The sequence below is a fragment of the Zophobas morio genome, unplaced genomic scaffold (genome assembly GCF_036711695.1).
Source record: "Zophobas morio isolate AGI-343-1 ecotype UQ-CSIRO unplaced genomic scaffold, CSIRO_AGI_Zmor_V1 ptg000011l, whole genome shotgun sequence".
Classification (NCBI taxonomy): Eukaryota; Metazoa; Arthropoda; class Insecta; order Coleoptera; family Tenebrionidae; genus Zophobas; species Zophobas morio.
In genome coordinates this window covers 18,769,857-18,781,218 of record NW_026972116.1, presented here as the reverse complement: position 1 = coordinate 18,781,218, position 11,362 = coordinate 18,769,857, and the positions used below count along the sequence as shown (strand labels likewise).

Here is an 11,362-nt window from a genome sequence, read left to right as displayed (position 1 = left end):
TAAGTGCGGACCCATTAGCGTCACAGGATTCCTTTTTAGAGTCTCCAATAATCAGCGAAATAAAACTAGAGGAACAGTCGCCAGTCCTCACACAAACAGACGCTTCATCGAGCAAAGAGGAATCGCCGGTTTTAAATCGCAGCAAAATAATCAGAAAAATTCGGTGGCGGAAGCGCAAAAAAGAAGAAGTGCAATTGAAAATTGTAACTGAGGAGTCTCTGGATTCGCAGGCAGGTGTGGTGATTGAGGATAATTCCACTCAGTCGACGCACATTGAAATTTCACCAGCAAAGTCAGAGTTGTCACAGCCTTGTGAAATAGACCCTTTTCCTAGTCAACACAGTTCGGAGGTTATTTCAGACTCGTTTACGAGTAGCGGCTCAGATGCGAGGTTGCTTTTGTATCATCAACCTCCACCGAGGAAAAAACGCTACAAGAAAGGGGGGTTGGCGAGTCAGTTACATAAAGCCACTAACTCACAGAGTAGCAGTGTGGCTATTTGGCAACATGAAGTGTTCTTGAGTAAGTTAAAAGGAGAAGAAGTCTCTAAATTAAAAGTAAGTGATGGGGTACAAATTGACTTTTTGGTAGTAGATAAGTGGAAAGAATATGGGTGTAAAATTTTGGAGTGCAGATGTATTGAAGAGTCAGATACTAAGAAACTAGTTTTTAGTTTCAGTCACCCAGAAATTGATAATTATGATAGTTTTGTAGTTGTAGCAAATACAAATATGTGTGTTGAAACTGGTCAAAAGTATCAAATTTTCCCGCCATATTCCACCAAAGTGGTGTCTTATAAGTTGAAAACTACTCTTTGCGTTATTGATGCTTCTAGGTTTGTTTTATTATAATTTTTATTCAGTTTAGTTTATTTTGTACAGAGAAAACAAATTATTTTTGAAGGTTATTGATTGGTACTCCATATTTAATTTATTTCTAACTACAAACCAAACATGTAATCAGTTTGTTGATATTGCTCTAACGTTTATTCGCAATCAATATTATAATCAAACACCAATTGTAACACAAATTATTTATCATTTTTGTGTGGTCTTTCACATTTGATTGTCAATCATTACAAAGTCCATACATTTTTATAAATTTGTATACCTATGAAGTAAATATAGAGTATTTCCAAAAGAAAGTTTGATTGTTTCAATTTTGGAATGTAAAATATCACATGATCAACGTGAAGGAGCTCTTCTTTAGTCTTTTTTGGTCGCTACTTACACTTACTAAGAATATTTGTTACAATGGAAACTTAACGGAAGAATAGATTTAATCCTACATATATTCAACACAGTTCTTCAACACTGACAACAACACACAACATAACACCAACATTTAGTTGCGATTGACAACAACGCTACGAACAGAATTTGTACAATTGCAAATTGTTGTGAAAATCCGTGTTGCGAAGGTACGGGCATGCGAGCGCGCCCTGTTAGACCATGCCCCAATGCGCTTAGTCCCATCTGAAAAAAACACATATTTTTCTTAGTAAGTTTACAACATTTATTACACGTGTGCGGTAATAATGCATTAGCTCACGCTCCTCTCGTAAAAATACACTTTAAAATAAAAAATATATTCATACTTCATCTCTTTTTTCTAACAACTTATATTCTTTTCTTCTAAGGACCAAAGTTATTGTGGCTGAAATATAACCGAAACAATGCCTATACTACTTGTAAAAACACGTTTTTCTGGCGCCTGAAATTTAGATGTGAATATCTCATGAGAAAGACGTTGCTTACGACACTCGTGGGTAATGCGGTGCATTAGCTACTCGTGCGATAAAAGCGTCGTTGTCTCACGGAAACGACCCACTCCGTGGGTTGTAAATAAAATTTTGAATCTGCCGCTAGCAGGTTTATTGATTTTTAAACCTGGGCGCCAAATTCAAGCAGCGCATCCGTCAATACTCACTTTGTATTCCTAAAGCGTCCTAAAAAAACACATATAATTGTTATAATAAACAATCTCGCATTGGCACTGCATTAACATACCAGTTTGCCTTTGCCTTTGCCGCAGCTCCTCAGTTCGGCCTCTTTTTGCGCTTTGTCTAAAAGGTCGGTCAAAAAATCATTCACATCTTGCATTTTTTCGGGGTCGCTTTTGAACTGTGCTATCTGCAGTTGCAGCGGTTGGTTTAAATCTAAATTCAAATCGGCCATTGTGTATGAGGTAAAGAGTAAGAAAATCACGCTAAAAGGCGACGGCGGTTTTTTCGAGAATTGGTGGCAGGTGTCACTTTTGAGGAGATTGACGGATGCTTGTCAACATAGCATGTTATGAAATAATCTTGCACGATTCTGTGTAGGCGAAAACACTACCGATACCCTTCGCACTTCGCAGTTGACTGGCTCGATCCCCACTCCGTGTCCTCAATCACCACGATCACATTTTGCCCGGAGCGGCTGTAGAAGTAACAATACGCAGATTGCTTGTGTAATCACCGGAGTTTTCCGGCGTTTAAAACAGGTGACTACACGAAAAGGAGCACTTGGCGTAAATTGGCAACGAGACGAAAGCGAGCTCCGTGGCGTGGAAAACGGGATGTTTTGCCGGCTTCGAGTGCGTGCTGGCTAGGGTGTGTTGAGCAATTTCCGTTCTACCAGCGAATTATGCAGATTGTTTAATTATACTTTTATTGATGTAAATTGAAACGACAATTTTCAGGAAATTATGCGGTTGTTCAACTTGTTTAGCAGTTTTTTACCGGCTTGACAAAAATTGATCCATACCTATGTTTTAATCTTTAAATTTTGATCAACTGTACACACTTTGGGTGGTATTGTACTCCGTTTACCGAACAGATGGAGTTGTAATTTGGCCGAGGGATGTTGAATTGGGTACGACTGGTTTCACACAGTTCAACAAATTTTACCTATCCTTTCCGCTTAGGTCAACTGGAACTTCACTCTCGCTTAAGCCTTCGTAATCGTTTATTCGATATTTTCTGTAAATCAGTCTTTTTAAAGGCTTTTACTTTATTTTTGAATGGAAAACCATGTGGAGCTTTAGATCCCGATTCACAGTTTAGTTTCTCGGATAGTGATTTTTTTAATTGCATAAGATTGTATACCTAACATTGTATTTTTCAGCCCATAGGGTCTGAATCTCGGAAAATGCTTAAATACGTGTTTCTTTATTTGTGTTGAAGAGTAGTAATACCAAGTTTCACGTAAACATTTCAATTTACAATATTTATTTTTATTATAATGAGATTTCTTTGTGGAAGTTGGGCTTTAGAGATGTGTATGACAAGTGGCGTACGACGAACACAGACGGCATAGACATTTTTTTTACTACTTGATTTCCAACTGAAAATTTTGACGATTCTTGAGTTAATCAGTACGAAATTTTAAATCAGGTCGTTCAGTTTTAAGTAACAACAATGTTTATCTAAATATATTATGGTATTTGTGTTTCGTAACAACAAACAGTTTTCAAAATTTATAAAATTTTGACGAATTTTTGAAAAATTAAGACAAAAGTGACACATGTTTTAACACTGAGTTGGTTTAGAAAATCCAGAAGTGTTATTTTGACAACCTCAGGATCTCAACATTCAATAGAATATGTACCTACCTTAATTTTTTGGATGAGAAGACTTGTTTTTATTTTTATTAAAAAAATACTCCTATATATTTAGATGTCTAATGAGCTCAAAAATGTTACAATGTGCAAGTTCTTTTTTTGTAAATAAAGAACTTTTGTTTTTATTAAAATATGTATGAAAGGGGATTTTTTCTTTTATACGACGCACTAAAAAAATGGGTGGGTGGGTGGGGAAATTTTATTTTTATTATAATGAAATATCTTTGTGGAAGTGGGGCTTTAGAAATGCGTATGACCAGGAAACCAGTTGCCTATGATGAAGACAGACGGCGTAGACATTTTTTTTTACTACTAGATTTCCAACTGAAAATTTTGACGATTCTTGAGATAATCAGTAAGAAATTTTAAATCAGGTCGTTTAGTTTTAAATAGCAAGAATGTTTATCTAAATATATTATGGTATTTGCGTTCCGTAACAACAACAAACAGTTTTCAAGATTTATAAAATTTTGACGAATTTTTGAAAAATTAAGTCACAAGTTAGACAAAAGTGGCACATATTTTGACACTAATCTTGAATCCAGAAGTGTTATTTTTTAACTTCGACAACCTCAGGATTTTAGCATTCAACAAAATATGTACCTTAATTTTTTCGATGAGAAGACTTGTTTTTATTTTTATTAAAAAATTATTTAGATGTCTAACGAGTTCAAAAATGTTACAACGTACAAGTTTGTTTTTGTAAATAAAAACCTTTTGTTTAGGAATTTTTATAAAAATGGTTTTCTTTTTGTTATATTCGACGCGCTAAAAATGTGTGGGTGGGTGGGGCACTTTTATTTTTATTATAATGAAATATCTTTTTAGATATGCGTATGACCTGAAACAAGTCAAAAGTTAGATAAAAGTGACACATGTTTTAACATTGATCTTGTTTAGAAAATTCAGAAGTGTTATTTTCTAGCTTCGACAACCTCAGGCTTTCAACATTCAAGAAAATATGTACCTTAATTTTTTCGATGAGAAGACTTATTATTTTCATAAAAAAAATATTTAGATGTCTAACGAGCTCAAAAATTTTACAATGTACAAGTTTTTTTTTTGTAAATAAAAAACTTTTGTTTAGGAATTTTTATAAAAAGGGTTTTCTTTTTGTTATATTCGACGCACTAAAAGTGGGTGGGTGGATAGGGAACTTTTATTTTTATTATAATGAAATATTTTTGTGGAAGCTGAGGTTTAGATATGTGTATGACCTGAGAACAAGTTGCCCACGACGAGGACAGACGGTGTAGACATTTTTTTTTTTAGTACTTGTTTTTCAGCGGAAAATTTTGACGATTTTTAAGAAAATTAATACGATATTTTAAATCAGGTTCAGTTTTTAGTGTCAATAATGTTTATCTAAATATATTATGGCATTTGTGGTTTGTAACAACAAACAGTTTTCAAGATTTATAAAATTTTGACGAATTTTTGAAAAATTAAGTCAAAAGTTTTAACACTGATCTTGTTTAGAAAATCCAGAAGTGTTACTTTTAGCTTCGACAACCTCAGGATCTCAACATTCAAGAAAATATTAATCTCAATTTTTTTCGATGAGAAAACTTGTTTTTATTGTATTAAAAAATATTTAGATGTCTAACGAGCGCAAAAATTTTACAAATTACAAGTTTTTTTTTTTATAAATAAAAAACTTTTGTTTAGGAATTTTTATAAAAAGGGTTTTGTTTTTGTTATATTCGACGCGCTAAAAATGGGCGGGTGTGGGGCCACTTTTATTTTTATTATAATGAAATATCTTTGTGGAAGCTGAGTTTTAGAGATGTGTATGACCTGGAAAGAAGTTGCGTACGACGAAAACAGACGGCGTATAATTTTTTTTTACTACTTAATTTCCAACTGAAAATTTTGACGATTCTTGAGATAATCAATACGAAATTTTAAATCAGGTCGTTCAGTTTTAAGTAGCAACAATGTTTATCTAAATATATTATGGCATTTGCGTTCCGTAACAACAAACAGTTTTCAAGATTTATAAAATTTTGACGAACTTTTGAAAAAGCAAGTCAAAAATTAGACAAAAGTTACACATGTTTTAACACTGATCTTATTTAGAAAATCCAGAAGTGTTATTTTTTAGCTTCGACAACTTCAGGATCTCAACATTCAAGAAAATATGTACCTTAATTTTTTCGATGAGAAAACTTGTTTTTATTGTATTAAAAAAATATTTCGATGTCTAACAAGCTCAAAAATTTTACAAATTACTTTTTTTTTTGTAAATAAAAACCTTTTGTTTAGGAATTTTTATAAAAATGGTTTTCTTTTTGTTATATTCGACGCACTAAAAATGTGTGGGTGGGTGGGGCACTTTTATTTTTATTATAATGAAATATCTTTTTAGATATGCGTATGACCTGAAACAAGTCAAAAGTTAGATAAAAGTGACACATGTTTTAACACTGATCTTGTTTAGAAAATCCAGAAGTGTTATTTTTTAGCTTCGTCAACCTCAGGCTCTCAACATTCAAGAAAATATGTACCTACGTTAATTTTTTGGATGAGAGGACTTGTTTTTATTTTTATTTAAAAAATACTCCTATATATTTAGATGTCTAATGAGCGCAAAAATGTTACAATGTGCAAGTTTTTTTTTTTGTAAATAAAGAACTTTTGTTTTTATCGAAGTTTTAAATCAGGTCGTTCATTTTTTAGTAGCAACAATGTTTATCTAAATATATTATGGTATTTGCGTTTCGTAACAACAAACAGTTTTCAAGATTTATAAAATTTTGACGAGTTTTTGAAAAATTAAGTAAAAAGTTAGGCAAAAGTGGCACATGTTGTAACACTGATCTTGTTTAGAAAATCCAGACGTGTTATTTTTTAGCTTCGACAACCTTATGCTCCCAACATTCAAGAAAATATGTACCTACCTTAATTTTTTGGGTGAGAAGACTTGTTTTTATTTTTATTAAAAAAAATTTTTAATGTCTAATGAGCTCAAAAATTTTACAAAGCAGAAGTTTTTTTTTGTAAATAAAAACCTTTTGTTTAGGAATTTTTATAAAAAGGGTTTTCTTTTTGTTATATTCGACGCGCTAAAAATGGGTGGGTGAGTGGGGCACTTTTATTTTTATTATAATGAAATATCTTTGTGGAAGTTGGCCTTTAGATATGCGTATGACCTGAAAACAAATTGCCTACGACGAAGACAGACGACGTAGAAATTTTTTGTACTACTTAATTTCCAACTGAAAATTTTGACGATTCTTAAGATAATCAATACGAAATTTTAAATCAGTTCGTTCAGTTTTAAGTAGCAACAATGTTTATTTAAATATATTAGGGTATTTGCGTTCCGTAACAACAAACAAGTTTTCAAGATTTATAAAATTTTGACGAATTTTTGAAAAATTAAGACAAAAGTGACACATGTTTTAACACTGAGTTGGTTTAGAAAATCCAGAAGTGTTATTTTGACAACCTCAGGATCTCAACATTCAATAGAATATGTACCTACCTTAATTTTTTGGATGAGAAAACTTGTTTTTATTTTTATTAAAAAAATATTTAGATGTCTAACGAGCTCAAAAATTTTACAATGTACAATTTTTTTGTAAATAAAAACCATTTGTTTAGGAATTTTTATAAAAAGGGTTTTCTTTTTGTTATATTCGACGCGCTAAAAATGTGTGGGTGGGTGGGGCACTTTTATTTTTATTATAATGAAATATCTTTTTAGATATGCGTATGACCTGAAACAAGTCAAAAGTTAGATAAAAGTGGCACATGTTTTAACACTGATCTTGTTTATAAAATCCAGAAGTGCTATTTTTTCGCTTCGACAACCTCAGAATCTCATCATTCAAGAAAATATGTACCTTAATTTTTTCGAGAGAAGACTTGTTTTTATTTTTATTAAAAAAATATTTAGATGTCTAACGAGTTCAAAAATGTTACAACGTACAAGTTTGTTTTTGTAAATAAAAACCTTTTGTTTAGGAATTTTTATAAAAAGGGTTTTCTTTTTGTTATATTCGACGCACTAAAAATGGGTGGGTGGGTGGGGCACTTTTATTTTTATTATAATGAAATATCTTTGTGGAAGTTGGGCTTTAGATATGCGTATGACCTAAAACCAAGTGGATTACGACGAAGACAGACGGCGTAGAAATTTTTTTTACTATTTAATTTCCAACTGAAAATTTTGACGATTCTTGAGATAATCAGTACGAAATTTTAAATCACGTCGTTCAGTTTTAAGTAACAACAATGTTTATCTAAATATATTAGGGTATTTGCGTTCCGTAACAACAAACAAATTTTCAAGATTTATAAAATTTTGACGAATTTTTGAAAACTTAACTCAAAAGTCAGACAGAAGTGACACATGTTTTAACACTAATCTTGTTTAGAAAATCCAGATATGTTATTTTTTAGCTTCGACAACCTCAGCATCTCAACATTCAAGAAAATATGTACCTACCTTAATTTTTTGGATGAGAAGACTTGTTTTTATTTTTATTAAAAAAAAATATATATTTAGATGTCTAATGAGCTCAAAAATTTTACAATGTGCAAGTTTTTTTTTGTAAATAAAGAACTTTTGGTTTTATTAAAATTTGTATGAAAGGGTTTTTTTTTTCTTATATACGACGCACTAAAAAAATTGGTAGGTGGGTGGAGAACTTTTATTTTTATTATAATGAAATATCTTCATGGAAGCTGAGCTTTAGGTTTGTGTATGACCTGGGAACAAGTTGCCTACTAGGAAGACGGTGTAGAAATTTTTTTAGTACTTGTTTTTCAACGGAAAATTGTGACGATTTTTGAGAAAATTAATATGATATTTTAAATCAGGTTCGGTTTTTATTGTCAATAATGTTTATCTAAATATATTATGGCATTCGCAGTTCGTAACAACAAAACCGTTTGCAAGATTTATAAAATTTTGACGATTTTTTGAAAAATAAAATAAAAAACTAGACGTATCTGTGGCACATCTTTTCAGAGTGATCTTGTTTAGAAAATCTAGAAGTGTTACTTTTTAACTTTCGCAACCTCGAGATCTCAACATTCAAGAAAATATGTCTCTTTTTTTTTGATGAGAAGACTATTCTAATTCGAATATACAAGAAGTCATAGGAATTTTTTTTATTATTAGAGATGTGTGTCATCTGGAAGTACGTTGCTTACAACTAAGACAGGAACGGTGTATTTTTCCCAAACAAAATTAGCCTCCACATTTCACCCTCTTAGGAGTTGAATCTCGGAAAATGCTTAAATACGTGTTTCATTATTTGTATTGAAGAGTATTAATACCAAGTTTTAAGTACCATCACCATAAAAATATTTTTCCCACACAAACTTAGCCACACCCCTTTTTACCCCCTTAGGGGATGAATCTCGGAAAATCCATAAATACGTGTTTCATGATTTGTGTTGAACAACATTGATACCAGGTTTTAAGTAAACATTACCATAAAAATATAGTTTCTGATATACATGTTTCATTATTTGTGTGAAAAGCATTAGTAGAAATATTAGTCCTTTACAAATTTACCACCCCTTTTCGCCCTCTTAGGGGATGAATTTAGAGAAATCCCTTCTTAATCGATGCCTCCACTATAAAATGAACATTCTCTCCAAATTTCAAAATTCTGTCATGAGCGGTTTGGGCTGGACGATGGTAGGTCAGTTGGGATATTGCCTTTTATATACAGGATGGCCCAACTAAAACGAAACAGATGGGATTGCTGTACTTGATTCTGTGAAAAATGGTCAAAGAGGTCCATTTTTTTTCAAGGGGGACGAATAGCGTTACTATTTTCGTTCTTTTAAAATCTTAAATGGCACTATGGGTCAAAAGGCATCTTGTGGGGAAGCCCTATTAATTATCTTTCTAACAGTGTTTAAATTTTTAAAATCGGTGGATTGGTTCCCGAGAAATTGTACAATGAAAAATCAATAAAATATCACCTCTTTACTTACTCGTTAAAATGTCAACGTAATAAATGTTGAAAATGACCTCCATTCACTTCCATACAAACATACGAAACTAGCAACCCCTTGAATCAAAAATCGACCTGTTAGAGCATTTTTCACATACTAATCAAGTCCAGTGCCTACGGTCCCGTCTGTTTCGTTTTATTTGAGCCACCTTGTATATAGATTAACGCGTGCTTCTAGTAAGTTGGCGTTGTATACGAAATCGTTCATTAGTTTATTACAAAACTTATCATTTTTATTGTCAATTTGATATGCTTTTTTTCTAATTTAAAAATGTAAATATAATTCGGTTAACCGCCTACTGGTTACCATATAATTAAAATGCAAATGTGCAATTTATATGCATAAAATTTCCTCAAAGTATGCATAATTGTTGCTAAATATGCAATTTACATTTAAGTACAAACAAAATGCACAAGAAATGTCCAAAATTACATTTATTACTTACAACATATTTTTACGTAAACCATAAATACGCTATAAACTAGACATTTTTTTTTGCTGTTTTTAGCGTCATATCATAAATCAAGGATTTGTCTGACTACCTCCAATATCTACTGCTGGGTAATTGGCTTAAACGGTCGCCAAGATTTACAACTGTGGGTTTGCCTTATTAACGCTACATTGTCGTCTTCACAATACCCTAATTTTACAACAGCCATTTAACCTTGTAGTATTTCGAAGACTATATCTTATTTACATTTCATAGTTTCTCACTCGAGATTTAAAATAGATCATTTCTGGCAGTTAGACTAATTTTCAACATTATTTTGACAGAAAAAACGTCGAAATTTGTCAAGAATTAAGTTCATATTATCGTTGACTCGAAATGGGACTTCTATTTTGTTTATTTTGTATTATTTGTTGTATTATTAATGTACTATTTTCTTACAGTCTAAATTGGAATTCTTTTTATTTGTTTTCTTTTTAACTGTACTTAATATGTGCCTATTGTGTTTATTTCATACACATATATGCATCATATAAATACTCTGTTATTTGAAATTCTTGATAAACTGTGGCATAATTAGAGTTTGCTTATTTCCTTCCTTGTAATCGTAATCGTGTGGCGCAAGCAGAGTGACGGGTCTGCTCCCAAATGTGGAGTTTTTTCGTTTCATTTCATTTCATCATTGTTCATGTTAGTGTTTATCTACAATACCACATTTTCGGAGCCACGAATCAAGTCGCCTAGCTGGCTGCACCCTTTGCCCGTCATCGCTGCGTAGTTTCTTTTCACCCAGGGTGGTCTGTTGTGCTTTATGTGTTTAAATTTGTGAAAGAAGAAATAAACGATTTGCCCTCCATATTTCGCACTTTAATTTAAGGCCTCTTTTCCGATTTTGAGATTCAATATTTTGCATTTGAACGCATTCTACCATTAAAAAAACACACACAGAGAGAGAGAGAGAGAGAGAGAGAGAGAGAGAGAGTGGAAGTATAATATTTTATAAAATTTAAGATATATTAATTATACAAAATCGGTAGACAGTGACGGCAGACAGATAGACGGACAGACGGAGAAGGGAGACCTATTTCTTCGTGCTCAGGGGTCATAAAAGGTCGAGAAAACATAAAAGTAGAGAGTCGGCCAACGGACTCGATTACAAAAATTCAAAATGGCCCCGCCCGCCCACCCGGGTTTCTTTCTGATCAGTCATTTTATTTGAATAAACGGGATTTTACACTGATAATCATTGGAATTTAGACAAAAAGTAAAACTAACCTCACCCACGTCCGCTTTTGAATTTCATTGGTTTCTTGATTAGATGAAAACTGATTT

At 32.2% G+C, this 11,362-nt stretch overlaps 1 protein-coding gene across 1 annotated transcript; it reads right to left on the bottom strand.

Moving 5' to 3' along the window:
* Window positions 1–1,273: 1,273 nt before the first annotated feature.
* On the bottom strand, window positions 1,274–2,469 carry LOC135127117 (uncharacterized). Its single transcript, XM_064053449.1, has 3 exons — window positions 2,010–2,469; window positions 1,930–1,948; window positions 1,274–1,475 (listed from the first exon to the last, which is right to left on the bottom strand). Exons 1-3 carry the CDS (start codon window positions 2,175–2,177, stop codon window positions 1,345–1,347), a joined length of 318 nt encoding a protein of 105 aa, XP_063909519.1. The 5' UTR covers window positions 2,178–2,469; the 3' UTR covers window positions 1,274–1,344.
* Between the last annotated feature and the right edge of the window lie 8,893 nt (window positions 2,470–11,362).

Coding starts and splice junctions, on each gene's coding strand:
- LOC135127117 (XM_064053449.1), bottom strand. CDS start 2,177: ATGGCCGATTTGAATTTAGATTTAAACCAACCGCTGCAACTGCAGATA.